This window comes from Colossoma macropomum, unplaced genomic scaffold, assembly GCF_904425465.1.
Source record: "Colossoma macropomum unplaced genomic scaffold, Colossoma_macropomum, whole genome shotgun sequence".
Classification (NCBI taxonomy): domain Eukaryota; kingdom Metazoa; phylum Chordata; class Actinopteri; order Characiformes; family Serrasalmidae; genus Colossoma; species Colossoma macropomum.
Genome location: NW_023494789.1, coordinates 6399154 through 6415227, shown reverse-complemented (window position 1 = coordinate 6415227; position 16074 = coordinate 6399154). Strand labels below are relative to the sequence as shown.

Genomic DNA, 16074 nt, shown 5'->3' with positions numbered 1-16074 from the left:
TCAGCTCCTCATTTGCGAGCTTTTCATTCAAATTTTTCTGTTCCGCCTAGTTTTTGATAGTTTCTCATTGCAGATTAAATGTTTCAGCTGGAGTGATTATAAAAACAGATAAGTCTGTTTGTCTCCAAATTGTTGTTGTTCGTCTTAAATCTTTCTCATTGCCATTTCGTTAGCTACTAGCTAGGTGAGACTGTTGTCTGAATTGCTATGGTGACCAGCAGTCTGCGCGCCAACCTTCAGGGTTAAAGGGTGAATTAGCAGTTCTGCATTAACTCCAGTGTTTAACACCATTTATTGTTAAAACTGTGTTGAACGATCAGCAGAGCTTTATTTTACTGTAAAGGAGGATTATTTTATTTTTACCTAAAGATCTAATTCTGCTGTGGAGCTGCAACAGGGCAGTAAAAGAGCTGCATGCAGCTCCGGAGCCACATGTTGCCGACCGCTGCGTGATGCCATCTCCTGATTTCAGACACTAACTCCTGTTCGTTGTCTCTCGATCTTCAGGTACCAGAACCTCGAGACGTTCATCATCGACGTCAACCTGGTGTTCGATAACTGTGAGAAGTTCAACGAGGACAACTCGGACATCGGCCGTGCGGGACACAACATGAGGAAGTTCTTTGAGAAGAGATGGACGGAGCTCCTGAAGCAGACTAACTGAGCTGTCCGGTGCTCCGCGTGTTGAATCAAGACTGAACGAACTGTCATTTTTTCTTTCAACCCCTTGTGTGGAGCTCAGAAACCACTTGCAGAATCAAAGCATTTCGCCATCTTCTCCCAGCAAGCCTGGGCCCTTTCGGCTGGCCTACACATCTCAACTTGAACCAGCTCGCCGTGCTGGTCCAGACCCCAACAAGTCACACACACACACAACACCCAAAGAGACACAGGAGATAGGGTGTCTTTGTGCAATACCATTACCTTGTAGAAAAGAGTAAATCGCACTGAAATCTTCAACCATCAGAGCTGTATGTAGGAGAAAAAGAAAAAAAACACTTTCCACTACCTGTAAATATCATTGTTTTTTTCTGTACTTTATCGTTAATATTATAGTGAATGTATTTAATTTTTTAAAATGATTATTTATGACGAAAAAAAGGTCCATTCTTCATTTTCTATGAAAAGGAAGAAACAGCAAAACTGCTTTAAATCTAATGGAATGTTTATTTGTATGTGTTTTTTCCTCTCCAAATATGAAACAAAGCCAAGAAAAGAAAGGAAACTGTTTACACTGCTCTATGCCATTCGGCATCGGAGTATTCCTCCCTCGGAAGCAGAGCTGACTGTGTCACTGTACACACGCCCCCCGGACGAGCAGTGGCCCCCCCATCCCCCAATATGTACATACTGTCTATTGATATCAATATATTGAGTCTTGTTTGGAATGATGTGTACATATTGTTTCAGACATTGGATATTGTTCATGCCTTAGACCGATTGTAGCATTTAATTTTAGTCTTAAAGTGACTTATTATTATTATTATTATTATTAATTATTATTATTACACATTTATTGTTTGTACAGTATATACATATCCTCTACAAACACTGTGGTCTCCTTAAATCTTGGTAGTGCCTGCCCTTGCGAACAGGGTGTAGGGAAGTTTTTTGGGTTTATTTTCTGTTGTTTCGTTTTTGTAAGGTTATTATTTTCTAATATAAAACACTCCCCCAGCCTCCTCCACACAGTGGCATACTGTACAATACTCACGTGTAACCCCCGTCTGAGAGCTCGTGGGAGTATTTTTCAGTATCCTAGCCGTGCGGCTGCAGAGTGACAGACACAGCAGGCTTTCTGTAAACCACTTTCTGTCTGAGTCTCCCCCCTTCCCCAACCCCCCTCCCCCCGTGCGTCGTGGCCCACTGGAGGCAGCTAGAACAGAGGTTTTTGTACCTGAGTCAGAGTACTTGAAGTTATTTTATTTAAAGATATTGTGGGAAACAAAATGGTAGCGTTCTTTTTGTAGGAGCATTATTTTTCACTAGTGTGTATGTGTGTATGTGTGTGTGTCTGAGAGTGTGGGTGTGTGTGGCACGGACCTATTAAAAGGATGTTTTTAAAGCCACTTACTGCTGCTTTGTGTGCTTCTTGTCTCTTTATATACTTAGATGTGTCAGTACTAACTTTAATAGTTTTACTGATGTGATGGTAAAATCCTCAAGAATCAATTTTGCTGTTACTTGCTTCAGTGGAAAATATAGGCCTATTTAACCAGGAGGTCAATAAAAAAGCTGCAGGTCAGTCATTACAATTACAATTTTATAATTAAATATGCTGGGTAGGTTGTGTTGTAGATGTTTTTTTTAAACATTTCACACAATATAACACCCCCTAATAGTAATTCTAGATGTTTTATTCAGTAGTTTGTGTATTTTTAAGGAAAGCAATAAGTTATTACACAATCAATGACATACTGTAAGTATCTATTTGCTGTCATTAGTCCTCAAAGTATGCTTGGATTTTGATCACTGCTCTGCAGATATGATGCATTCCGAGGCCAAATTTATGAAGGTGTCTTAAGAAAGAAAATAGTTTTTTCTAAACTACATTCGTAAGACAGAAGGAGTAATTTCTTAAGTATTTTTTCTTAATTATTTTCTTAGTATTTCTAAGAACAAGTGATGTTCTTGACAACATATTAACCATATGACAGCCTTGCACTCGTCTCAGGCTGTAAGAGTTGACAGGATCAGCATCTAAATTTATCAAACAGATTCTGCATCTGCTGCTCCTGCTCGCCCTCGCCTCTTGCTTTCTGCTGTCACCCCACAATTATCACATTTTCTTGTTGGCTTTTTCTTCCACCAGCTTCTCTAGTTCTTGTTTACTAACATTTTTTAAACACTTGATTTGATGTTTTTTCCCCATTTTGCCCCTCTGAACAGATTAAACTAAATAACGGAAATGACCATTAATTCAAATTCAGAATGTGTCTTGTGTTGTTTATGGTAAGCTGTAAAATTCAACAGAGCCTACATAAGAAAACGATGATGATCTTCTCAAGAAAAGCAAAACTTTTAAACTGTTAAGAGAACTTTTTAAAAAGTTTGAGGTTTTTTTTTTGACAATTGCATTTAAGAATATTCCTATGAACTTCTTAGTCTTTGTTTTAAGAACCTTCTTCAGTTTTATCTTTAGACAGTTTTTGCAAATCTGTCCCCTGGATATTAATTTTTATCATAAAATCATTCCCACAAGCCATCACAGGGTCATTCCACAAGGTGGTCATGCTAAATTAACTGTTTTTTCATGTTGCGTAGTTAGTTTTGTCCTCTATAGTTTCAATTTCATATTACTCTTGTCCAAAAAACAAAAGTGTGACTTTATTTTGTGCCAAATAACCCTGAGAATCACAATCCGGTCACACTGAACTTGTGTCAGGGTGGAATATTTCATGCTCTGCGTCAAAGGTTAAGCCTTCTAACATCAGTGTTTCAACAGTAACTTCCATTTTTCTGAGAATAATGAAAAAAAAAATCATATAAAAAAACAATTTCATCTCTCTGATTTGTGTGACCAGGCTGGACGTGTTGCACTTGACCTGTCAGTGATTTAGAAAACAACAAATAATGAATGTTGAAAAAAAAACAAAATTTACCAGCTTTTTCAGTTTAGCTCCCCTAAAGGTCCCCTAAATGATGTCACTTCCTCTTCATCATGTAATTCATGGTGACATTATTTTAGCCTAAATAACTCATGGCTAAGATAAACTCAGGAATACAGATAAATTATTATAATGCTCTTAAAATTATTTAGTTAAAAATGAATTAATAATGAATGCATATAAAGGGGACTTAAGTGGTATGGTAATGTATATATAGGACTTTAATGACTTTCTATCCAGACATATAAAAATGCCCTTTTTCCCAAAAACGAATGAATGAATGCCATCAAAAACATACAATTTCACTCACATTTTTAAGTTATTGGATCGTTGAATAAATGAGATCAAAAGACAATATTAGCGGGTTTTTGTCCAAAGCACTGAATTCTGTAGACCTAAATGGCTCTTTTATTAGAATGACTCTACAGCCATAGTAAAAATGGATTTACGTAACTGGTCTAACAGCTAATTCGGATATAAAAATGTAATTTTTCATTCTCTGTTGTTTCCATACTGTTATTCTTTATTCTAACACGAACACACAGATGAGTAAACTGAGGTATTAAAACACGAACAGTTTCCAAAACTTGAGTCTCACTGATGTAAACAAACAGCACGTGACTTCCACGAGACGTCACGCAAATGAGGAAGCAGGCGCGCGAGAGTGAGTTGAGGTAACGTCGTGTTTTCTCATTTACGAAAAAATACAGTGTTTGAGACTCATATGTGGCGTGGAGTCCATTCCGTGTCGGATAATTAAGCTCCTTCTAGCTGTGGAGGGTTTAAAATAAGCGGTTTTTCGCGCTGGCGTCTCTTTAAATGAGCGGGACGGTGGAGTGTTGGCCTCGGTAACGGGTAGCGTTGACGTTAGCACCGCGGCTCCGGCTAACGGCTCTTCCTTCATACTCTGGGTGGTCCGTCGCTATAAAAGCCGTTAGTGTTCGCTGCTGCTGTAGTTCAGGTATTTAGACGGTTCTGTTAGTGTTTAATGCTTCAGTAAAAGCTGAAATACTTGCCCAAGATGTAGGTTATCTAACAGTGCAGAGGAGAGTGAAGCTGGAATCAGCTTCTTATTCGCCACCTTCTTGTTGGAATTTTTCCGTTCCACCTTAAATGCTGCAAAAATCAAACCCATGTTCTCCAGCAGAAGGAACCCGAGCAGCTCTCTCTGATGGGATCATGGCTCAGTGCTGAGACTGGACACTTAAAAACAATGTTTTGTTATGAATCATGTTCTCTGCTACGTGCTGAATAACATAATAGGTAAATAATAATGATAATAATACATAATAATAATAATAATAGTAATTGTTGTTATTATTATTATTATTATTATTATTATTATTTTACTGGCGAACATATAATATTCAGGGTCCAGCATACTGGAGATTTGGACTTAGGCGTATGAAATGTGTGAGTGTTTGAAAAATTGACATATTTATCATCACCAGCATAACAGGACACAAAATAAGCACTGACCTTTGTGTTCACTGCATTTACATGTGCATGAAAAAGTTTCTTAATTCTTGAAACTACATGGACTTCTGCATGAACGCCTCATAAAATCTTAATAATTTTCTTAATTTTTAACTATAATATCAAATAAAGATATTTTAACACAGTGCATAAACACTGATTTACATGACTATATATAAAATGAACAAATGGTTGAAACAGTCGAGGTCATTGATGGAAAAAAGTTAGAAAATATTTGACTACATTACATATTACATAGATTTTTTATACAATATTACACATTTTACATATATTTCATATGTTAGCACAGCGTCGTAGTCGTAGACAGAAATAACTTAATAAACTACGTTTATATTTCAAAATCTGTCAGATTTCATCTGCCTAATTCCAATGTCCAGGATAGTGGACAGTGAAACCCAATGAAATCTGATATTATCCATAAATTCATAGAACGTCTACTGTTGCTCCTGTTAGAACATTAGAATCATCTTTTATTAAAATAAACCACATTTTTGAATGATTGCATTTTGTAATGCCTAAGTCTGTCATACTAATCGCTGCAAAATTTACTACAGTCCAAATGTCCAGATTACTGGACAGATTACTTTATCTCAAATGTACGTATGCAGAAATAATTATCTACTACTTCCTTTTTTACCTTTCACAGAAGGGACCTTTTAGAAGGACATACATACAAAAACATTTCTGACATAAAAACACAATCATTCAGAAACTGTGTTCCGTTTGATCTTGGAGTCGGTGAGCGTCTGTATCACCAGCTGCCGTATTTGTTTTTGTTTATGAAAAGATAAAAACAAAATGTGTATACTGGAGGTTTGGAATGAGGAGGGTGCTTAGAGAAAGAAAAATGATTTAATACATTAAACAATAAATACTTTTGAAACCTAGGACAGCCTTTCATACAGTAGTAGCAGTAATAGAATTTACACATACCTCACATTTAGTATCACTAGTGTCTAAATGTAGTTATGTTATAACTGAAGTTTGAGGGGAGGAGCATAGCAACCCCTCCTTCTTTCAATCCGACACCCTATAAATTCACATCCTCACCTTCCGTTCCCGTGACGAAGTGTTCGCAATCCCCACCGCCACCCCATCTCCTCCCTGTTCCTCAGTCCTGCATCAGTCCTACTACAGCTATGAGGGGGGATCTGGCCTTCGAGCTGCAGGCAGAAGGTGCCCAGAACTACAGCCCAAGTTCTCAGAGTTCTCCCCCTCCCTCAAACAATTCTCCCTCATACTACCACCACATGTTGAAGGCATGGTCTGAATTCACAAAATCTTATTGTTTAACATATGACTGGAAAATCTCTGCACTTTTTAAAGGGCAGATATCCTTCATTTTTTTTGTATTTTATCTGTAACCCTAAATTCCACATTTGTGTGGTTTTATATACTGAAAATGATCATAATAAATTATGGAGTATATTCCAACCTCTTTTTATCACTTAGATTAAACAGGCTGCTTTTGTTACTGTGCCTTTAAGACTGATATATGTAATAATCTCTGTTCTGATTGGATGCTCTGCATTGTAAGTCATTCAAAATGCATTGCAGACTGAAACCTTCAGCATCAAGAGATGAGGGCTAAATGCTGTAGGCTGAATAGGTGGATGTTGGTAAATGTGTCAGTTTTTGTGACAACATAAAACAATGAATTCAGAATGGGCTGTTTTTGTAGATTAGTCCATATTTGGACTGTATAGATGGGGGATGAGTGGTGTGTTTTGAAATTTTAACAATGTTTACATATAATTACATATCAAACGCTTTCTTGTAAAATAAAATGAGGAAAATTTGTTTTTCCGTGATATGAACCCTTTAAAGTTAAATTCCATGAAGTGCTGCTTTTTCTAAAAACAGATTTTGATGTTGAAATATTTTGGCATTACTGAGACTTGAAAATACTAATAGAAATAGTTTTGTTATTTGTAGCTTCTAAATCTAAATTTGCAATCTAAATTTGTAGCTTGTGGCAACCGACTTCTCAAAAAGCAATGTGAGAGAAGTTAGCCAAAGCTCGTAGCCTGTTAGTAAAGGGGTTTTTATGCTAATGATTATGATTATGATTATGAACTCCACAAATATTGGCAGTGTGTCCTCTTTTGTTCGTACAGGGACCAGACAGTGCCTGCTCAAAATGGTGTCTCTCATCTGCACCTTACAAAGCCATCGTGATGATGTAAACTGGTGCGCGTTCTCCTCCTCCCTGCTGGCCACCTGCTCTGCAGATAAGACCATCCGAGTCTACTCTACCCAAGACTTCACTGAGCTGCCCTTCTCGCCGCTGTCTGGACACGGTTATGGAGTCCACTGTTGCTGTTTCAGCCCTTGTGGTCAGTACCTGGCTTCCTGCTCCACTGACGCCACCACAGTGGTGTGGGCGATGGACACTGGAGAGATTGAGGCTGTTTTGGAGCATCCAGGCAGGAGCCCAGTCAGGGTGTGTGCTTTTTCACCCGACTCCTCTTGGCTAGTGTCCGGTGCATCAGATGGAACCCTGGCGTTGTGGGACTTCCCCTCAAGAACACTGCGCAGGTACATTCGGCTTTAAAACATCTGGGTGCATCAGTTTGAAGGTGCTGATTCAGCTGCATATTTTTTGAATGTTTGTATAAATTATTATCGATTATAATATGGATTATAATTATATTCAGTAAAGTCTGCACTGAGCTTTTAGCCAAAATAAAGTCTTTTTGAAACAGATAGGGGAATTCAAAGATAAAAAAGCTTGGTATATTGTTGTGTATTGTGTAAGTAGTTCTTTAGAACACGTTTGTGTATTCACCATATTTTAAAACATAGTTCTGACTAAAAAAATGAAACTGAATCATAATAAAATTTGATATTTTGTGATGAATGCTTTCCTTAAGAATTATAATTAAATTAAATCAATGTGATGTGAGAGACTTACACCCCTACTGCAAACCAGTGGTGGGTAGTATGAGAATATTTTATCATATTGTAATAAGTTTTGTCCCAATCAAAATTATTAAAACAAGAGTATAATTAGTCCTGTTTTATTTGACTTAGTACAGCACAGTATGTGAAATGTAAAATATAGTGTTTTTAAATGTGGCACTATTGTGACATTCTGTCTGTTCCAACTTAAGGAAAACAAAATGTTGTGATCCATATCGTGTATTGAGAAAATGTCTTCAAGTATCATGATGTTTTCAGGCCATGTCTTCCCCCCTCCTGCAAGCTTCGTTCTTTAAAGCTTCGTTTATCTCTACATCACACAGCTGATGAAGATCATTACACCACTGTGCATCCTGCCATGTTTTCACTGTCAGGCTGATTTTGATACTTCTCTCTCCTCCAGGACGGGTGCAGTGCCCGACACCACGATGGTGGCCTGTTCCTTCACCCCCTGCGGCCAGCTCTTCGCCACAGGCTCCACGTATGGAGACCTGCGCATCTGGGACCTGAGCATGAACCAGCTCCATGCTGAAAAATACGCCCACGACCTTGGGGTTACCTGCTGCCAGTTTTCTCCACAGATAATGAAGTGTATGAATAATGCAATGTTTAAGCTAGTGTGCCTCCGGAATGAAACCTCAGATTTGACCCTGAACTTTTAGCAATCTTAAAATCCTAAAATTGCTGTTTTTCTCGCAATCCTTATCTTAAACCTCAAACCTGACCCTTACTTTGACCTTTTCTTTGAGCTTTAAGCTTTGAGGTACTAAAAGCTTTTCTTCTGTGTCCTAGCTGTGACAGGCCATTTTTTAATTTGACAGAATAGTTTATGAACTAAAACAGCAACACACTGCCCCTGTCTGAAGATTCTGTCTTAAGATCAAGATAAGAAATATGTTGCCCTAAATCACATGTAACCTTGTCTGTACCTAGCCTGCACCTTTCATGAGAATGAATTAGGTGTATTGGAGCAGGAAAAACACTATGCAGGCTTTGCAAAGAGATCATTCAGGACTAGGATTAAGAGCCTCTGTACTAGATCAGCCCTTGTTCTAAATAAATGATCCATAAGAGTTTAAATTGACACCGTTTGCCTCAACAAAGACCTAAGAGAAATGTTTGAGGCCTAAATTCAGAGCCGACTGAATAAATGAAGTTATAGATATATAAATATATTTACTCTCCCCTTCTCTTTCTCTCTTTCCCTCTCTGCCCCCTCCCTTCCCCCATAACATAGATGGTCATGCGGTCCAGTTCCGATTGGCATCCTGTGGTCAGGACAGCTTACTAAAGATTTGGATTATTTCTCGGACCTCCTCTCCAGGTAAAGTGACAGTTCCCATCTTCCCCATTATATGACTGAAGCATGGAGCTCAGATTGGGCGACACTTTTAAAAGAGGAATTCCACCGATTTTTCAAATGTTCTGCATAATTAAATGGTTAAGATATAAACAAAGTAATTCAGAGTGGTTTGATGTGCTCCATACCAGTAAAGCATATTGAGAATTGTTCGCAGTGGTAGTGCTGAACCAACTGAAGAATTAAATGCCTCTAAAAGCTCCCTCAGAGAGAGTCATATAAAATTAAATGGTCATGAATATTTTGCCTGATGCCTGAGACATTTGTGGTGAAGAGATCCATGCAGGGTGAGAAATAGTACCCAAGAACCAAAAGAAAATGCATTATTTTAGATTACCTCTAATTTACTGTGATCCACATTACATGTAAAAGCTCACATGGCGTGTAGGTTCACTGGTCAAATTGAATAGTAAATAAAACGGCTATTTTGGTGTTGTAGAGATTGTTCTTGGTTTCAGCAACCACCACTGTAAAGAAATTGAAGTCGGTGTGTTTCTGTGAAATATACCATTTCACATCAATCCACTTTGAATTACTTTTTTAACATTGTGTATGATTTGTATGCATGTATTTGTTTCTGAAGTAACTTGATCTGACTGTTGATTGATCTACAGGTTGTAAGATGCAGCTGGTACACACACTCTCCGGGCAGTCTGCTACAGTCCTGTCCTGCGCCTACTCTGCAGATGGGCAACTTTTAGTGTCAGGGTCAGTACTACAAACAACAAACACAGGAAAAAGTGTTCTTCCTTTGCTTCTTTGTAATAAAAAAAAAAAATGTAGAAACTTTTATAAAATGTAATGTAAACTTGATAATGTAGAAACTAAATTTATAACAATTTATACACTAATTCCTCTTTGTCATGATGACTGCATGCAGATTTGCTTGCACATCCACTCTCTTGCCACTAGATGGTTCCATGTACTACTGATAACTGCTGGGTTGGAGTAGCACTGAAAGTCATGCACTGTGTGTTGATGTATATTTACTTGCGTTCTCTCTCTCGCAGGTCTATGGATAAGACTGTTGCGGTATATGAAGCTGTGAGTAATTCAGTATTTATGTATGTTAAGTATTAATAAGCTAGTATATCAAAACTGAAATTAAGCTTTATTTTCTGCTTGTCACCTGCTCATCGTCATAAATGATATTGCCTCCAGTTAAAATTGCATAATTTTTTCTTTTCTTGCAGAATAATGGTATCTTACTCTATACTTTGAACCAGCACGAGAGGTATGCTTGCTCTCTCTTTCTCTTTGCTTCCTCTCTCCTCAGTGATAATGCAATCACCAGTCCATCTTTCTCTCTCTCTCTCTGTTGCAGGTATGTGACCAGCTGTGCCTTCTCACCTACTGCCCCGCTCATAGCCTCTGGCTCCATGGACAAGACAGTAAATGTGTGGAGGGTGGAGGATGGCAGCAGTGGTCATGGTGAGTGTACAGTTTTTTCAAACTGTGTCATGAGGAAGCTGGATATTTTTTCCTCATGACTGCAGAACTAAATCAAAGCCATTCTAGATAAGAAGCAGGAACCACACCAAACCGCTTCTCCAACCGCTCCTGTGTTAACACTGCGGCTTCTTGTACTAACGTGCGGTTATCATGTGATGCATGATCACAGCATTCCAAGCTTCAAGTGTTTTTCTTCTGATTGAAGCTACATGCCACTGAAATAATACACTAGACATGGACTTAAAGCTTGAGGACTCTTTGATGACGTTGTATTGCACTTCATAAAATATTTTGTGGGCTCTGGCATGAAAAGTTTGGAACCCCCTGCTTTAAACTATAAGCTCTGGTTTTATTTACCTGTCTGCTATAATCTAATCTGTCATCAACATAAAGAATTTGGTTCTGCAAAAATGTTTACTTTTTGTGATTTTATCTGAGATTCTCATTCACTCCCTCACCAGCATCTGGACCTGAAGGCAAATCTCTTCCAAGTGAGTTAAGTGTATTTTCTGCATGTACCTGTGTAAATTTTTATACAGTGTATTGACAAAAACACTACACAGCACATCGGGATTTCAATTCTTAACACATTATGTTTTAATAACATGGTTCCTTGATCTCTTCCTAATATCTTGCCTATCATTTAACCAAGTCTGCTGCATTCAGTTATTAGTTTCTCTCTCCAGAGCTGCTTCCTTCACCACAAACTGAGCGCCCATAAATCCACTCAGTTTGTTGTTGGTTGTTCTCTTTTTCCTGTCAAACTGTCCTACTTGATGTACTCCATTGTCACTCCTTCATGTTTATGCTTTCTTTCTTAGATGAAGCTGCTTCTGCCTCACACGAAGCAGGTAAGAGCCTCACACACCCCTGCACACTCTACCATGAGAAATGCCTGACCGGTGGTCATCTGAAGGTCATCAGGAGCATTTGTGCTGTATCTGTGCTGCCTGTGGTCGGTAATTAGCCTCAGGGGGCCAGAGAGTGATGAGGACTGTGATAACACACAGACAACACAAATGAGAAAAAGAGAGATGTTCCGTTTCTCTTGTATCTCTTCTCTGTTGATCGATAAAGTCTTGAGTGCTGAAGACTATATGAGAATGGAAGAAGAGACAGAAAGGCTACCTCTTGTCCAGTTGTTGAAGAACAGTATTTTACAGCTCAGAGAGAGAGAGAATAGTCTGCTAACCAAGCATATGCAGCCAACAGTGGTCATGTGGTCAGAAACTGATCACTGTTGAAGGGCTATAAGCATGTTTTGATGCTGCTGCTGCACAGACATAGACCATTTAATTATAACCATTGCTTTACCTGTTTTTCCCCGTTTCTGTATTTTAATATTTTACCCAAACGTTGTTTGCTATTCGGCGTCGACCAGAGGAGCATGGGTTCCCCTTTTGAGTCTTGGTTCCTCTCAAGGTTTCTTACTCTTGCTCTTAGGGAGTTTTTCCTTGCCACTGTCGCCATTGGTGACGCTCATGGAGGCTCGGACCCAAATTTTTCTGTGAAACTGTTTTGTGACAACATCTTTTGTAAAAAGCACTATATAAATAAACTTTGACTTTTTGTCTTGGGGGGCCAAAGTAAAATGTGGTGGGCTGAGGGACAAAAAGACAAAACAATATACGGTCATTTGCAAAAGTTTGGGCACCACAGGTCACGTGATGTTTTGTTGATTTTCTGAGTGAAAATCCTCTACAGAGAACTCACTTCTGCTCAGTTTATGGAACAGTTACTGTTTATTTGATATATTGGGAAAAAATAAAACATAAAATGTGGCCTGTGCTAAAGTTAGGATTAAGAGTTCCACCATTCAAATAGTATCTCGTCAGTTGGTCCTCCTGTGGTCCCCACCCAGTGGTAAATGGAGTTGTGGGGTTCTGATAAATTGTACAGCAACAGATAAGATACTGACGGAAACTGTAAACCTACAGTGGTAGGTGTTTCTGGTAAAATGGCTAGTGCACCTAATAAACCAGACACTCATTGTATACTGTTTCTACATTAGTGCCACAAGTTAGACATTTTCTTTTTGTCCAGTTCAGACGAGTTACAAATTTAGTAAACTTTAATTTTCTGTCCGGGCAGTAAACCACACAGATTAAACTCTTGATGGGCTTAGAGCCATCACTTCCTGTTGTTCTGTCTCGCAGGCAGGAAATGGCCGGGTCACTCCAGGCTGATGGTGAGCGAGTGGTCAGAGGACGATGTGTCGTCATGGCTACTGGAGGAGGGGCTGGAGAGCCTTGTTGACACTTTTAAGACCAATAACATTGATGGTGCAGAGCTGCTCTCACTCAGTAAGGAAAGCCTCAGCTCGGACCTTCATATAGGTGAGGATGTACTCCACAAGGACAGTCCACGCCCTGTTCACTCTCCCCTAATGCTTTAAGCCCTTTATTCAAGTTCACAAGTACTGCACCATGCATTTGTTTTTAGTTAGAATATGTGGATAAATATCTACCGAGAATTTTTTTCTTCCAAGTATTAATTTGTGATTAAATGCCTATGCTGAGTGCACAGTATAAAGAGCTAGGTGGATGCACAGAGCTGTGTGCTTATGATCAGTAATTACACCCCACATGCAATGTAAGGAAATTAATGGCTGAAGCTTAACCAGGAAAAGTCAGATCAACAGGAACAAATGCAAAACCTCCTTATTGCAGAGAATTATAAAGAATTATGTAATAATAATAATAACTTGCAGTACTTGTGTCCCCCAGAGAATGTCTTACAGGAAATCGTATATCAAGGATGTGTATTTCATTTAAAAAAAAGCAAAAAGCAAACAAAACAAACTGTAATCCTAGAGATTGTGGCAAATGTAAACATGGGATTTTCAGGGTGTTACATAAGATTCCTGCCTGTGTGGTGGGCCCAGGGAGGAGTGTATGTGTTTTAAAAGCTGATTACTGCTGCTGGAATCCCCAAACCAGCAGCCTTTTACATAATGTCTCCAATATGCATTTCTCCCCCGAAATCTCTATCCAGTGTAGCATAACAATAAAAGCATCCAAAACCTCTTATATGCTGGGATTTATGTAGATTTTCATTGATTTAAGGTAATATTGCACTCATTGGGAATTGGATTTCTTTCTTTTTTTCTTTGTTGTTATTACTATAAAACATTAAGAACGACTTATTCTACTTAAAATATCCATTCTAACTCTTATGACCCCCCTTAAGGGGACATTTCAAAAATTTTTCAATACATGGAGGGTGGTGTGAGGCAGAATAGTTCCTGAAGAAAACTTGTTTTTCAGATTTACCACAGTTTTACCTTTGTCAGCATTACATATAAAAACTCGGAAGACCCATGTAGGTTCACTGGCTACTGGAATTGGCCAGTAGATACTGCTGAGTGATGTTTTGAACTCCTGTGATTTGTCAGAGTCGCTGGGCTTGCGTAGCAAGGTTCTGCGGAAGATTGAGGAGTTGAGAATGGCACCAGTGTCCAACGGAATTCCTGACGAGTTCCTCTGCCCAATCACACACGAGATCATGAAGGACCCAGTAATTGCTGCAGGTGAAACCTTTAAATCTTACTTCGTTCTTGCTTTAATTTAGGTATATACTGTGCTGTTTATTAGTTTGTTTAACCCCTTAAACCCTAAGGGCCTATGTGTTGCCCCACACTTTAAGTCCTCACTTTAAAAACATATCTTAGACGTTAGTTTTATAGTAGCTATCAAATAATTTATAGTATTTACTGAGGTCTTAAATTTAATAACCATGGGTTCAAGGGTTTAAACCTGAAAAGCCTGCTTCCTCTGTGTGCTGCAGATGGGTATTCATATGAGCGGGAGGCCATCGAGAGCTGGATCAACACTAAGAGTCGCTCAAGTCCCATGACCAACCTGCCACTGCAAACCACACTGCTCACCCCGAACCGGACCCTCAAAATGGCCATCTGCCGCTGGACCAGCAGCCAGTGACACTCCATGCTCTCTTCCACAGGTCCACCGTGCTGAACTCCAGCAGTGTCGCTCAAAATTACTATGCCATAGCCTAATATTAACTGCAGCATTTTCAGTAGAGATTAGAGCATTAGGCCTGTAAATGTGGAGCTGTAGGTGGAAGATCAATGATGCCACTCAACACACTCAGCTTTGGAGCTTTACAGAGCATGCTACATATGATCAATGATCCTCAAGGCCACTCCAACTTCTCAACTGTAGAGCAGCTTATCAGTAAATCTGCAAGCTCAAATACAAGAGCAGAAGTGCCAGGCCCAGTCAAACAGGCCCGCTAGCTTCCAGCGCAGTTAAGTCAAATAAGGCTGTATTTGGAATGTTGGGAGCTAACTTAGAGCATAAATATGGATTAGTTGGAGATCTTGACACTAGTCTTGAGATACGTGTGCGATGCCATCCCCCTGGAATTCACCTCGACAAACTGAATGTCTTTAAACTCAAATCTCTTTTTCTTTTCCAAAATTTTGCACTGAATATAGTTTCTCATCAACACATGGTATAATGTAAATCGACCATGTTGGCAAGTATTTGCGCCCTTGTAATGTGTGTGCAGAAGACAGAGACTTAAGTCCTGAGCATGCTGGACTGTCACTGTACCTCAGCACAGTATGCCACAGCAGGTCTTCTTTTTTTTGGTGGCCTTTTTCATTTCAATGCTAGCTAATATTAAAAAAAAAACTTTAAGGTTGTGTAGCAATTACATTTATAGCATTAGCATTATACTGGGTGGTTCTTAAGAGTCACATAAACTTGCCTAAATATCATAATACTTTGTTATGTATACTGCTGATGTACTGTATATGTTTCAGTGAAATAACCTTTAGCCTATATAATGACTATTTTCCTTTGTGCTATATTTTATCACTAGCCGCAACAGATGCATGGTAATGCTGGAGATATGTAGCGTTGGCACTGTGTTAAAGCAGGTAGTGGAATGACTGGGAATGCGGTTTTGGACAGAATGCCTTTCACAGATTAATAATTGTGTATATATAAATATATATATATAAATATAAAATCACTTACCAGATAGCAATGCAATTTTAATAAAACATAAAAACCAATGGATGGTTTAGTTTTTATTTCATGTCCTGCTGGGAATTTCTATGATGAACTAAATCACACTATCAATCAGCGATGATAGTCAACTGAAAATCAGGTTAAATCTTAACACTGTATCTGAACTCATCACCATTCAAACTGCTCTTAAGGCCAAGATTAGCACATTCTAAGTGGGACCATTTATGAACCAGTATAA

General features: G+C 38.8%; 2 protein-coding genes across 8 annotated transcripts in view; both read left to right on the top strand.

Moving 5' to 3' along the window:
* baz2ba (bromodomain adjacent to zinc finger domain, 2Ba) overlaps positions 1-1017 on the top strand; it is a 130194-nt gene extending 129177 nt beyond the window's left edge. For 6 of the 7 annotated variants that reach the window (XM_036569900.1, XM_036569899.1, XM_036569898.1 and 3 more), the window contains one exon: positions 508-1017. In XM_036569900.1, coding sequence (XP_036425793.1) covers positions 508-664 — 157 coding nt within the window. In that variant the 3' untranslated portion in view covers positions 665-1017. The remainder of the gene's footprint in view (positions 1-507) is intronic. The other variant, XM_036569894.1, reaches the window with a different exon arrangement.
* Positions 1018-4229: 3212 nt separating this feature from the next.
* Positions 4230-15880, top strand: wdsub1 (WD repeat, sterile alpha motif and U-box domain containing 1). Its single transcript, XM_036569909.1, has 13 exons — positions 4230-4282; positions 7223-7643; positions 8431-8618; positions 9265-9351; positions 10002-10095; positions 10398-10431; positions 10581-10621; positions 10712-10818; positions 11301-11330; positions 11661-11690; positions 12996-13175; positions 14234-14368; positions 14626-15880. Exons 2-13 carry the CDS (start codon positions 7246-7248, stop codon positions 14775-14777), a joined length of 1476 nt encoding a protein of 491 aa, XP_036425802.1. The 5' UTR covers positions 4230-4282; positions 7223-7245; the 3' UTR covers positions 14778-15880.
* The last annotated feature ends 194 nt before the right edge of the window (positions 15881-16074 follow it).

Coding starts and splice junctions, on each gene's coding strand:
- wdsub1 (XM_036569909.1), top strand. CDS start 7,246: ATGGTGTCTCTCATCTGCACCTTACAAAGCCATCGTGATGATGTAAAC. Junction 10,622..10,711: donor ACTTTGAACCAGCACGAGAG/GTATGCTTGCTC, acceptor TCTCTGTTGCAG/GTATGTGACCAGCTGTGCCT. Junction 13,176..14,233: donor CAGCTCGGACCTTCATATAG/GTGAGGATGTAC, acceptor GTGATTTGTCAG/AGTCGCTGGGCTTGCGTAGC.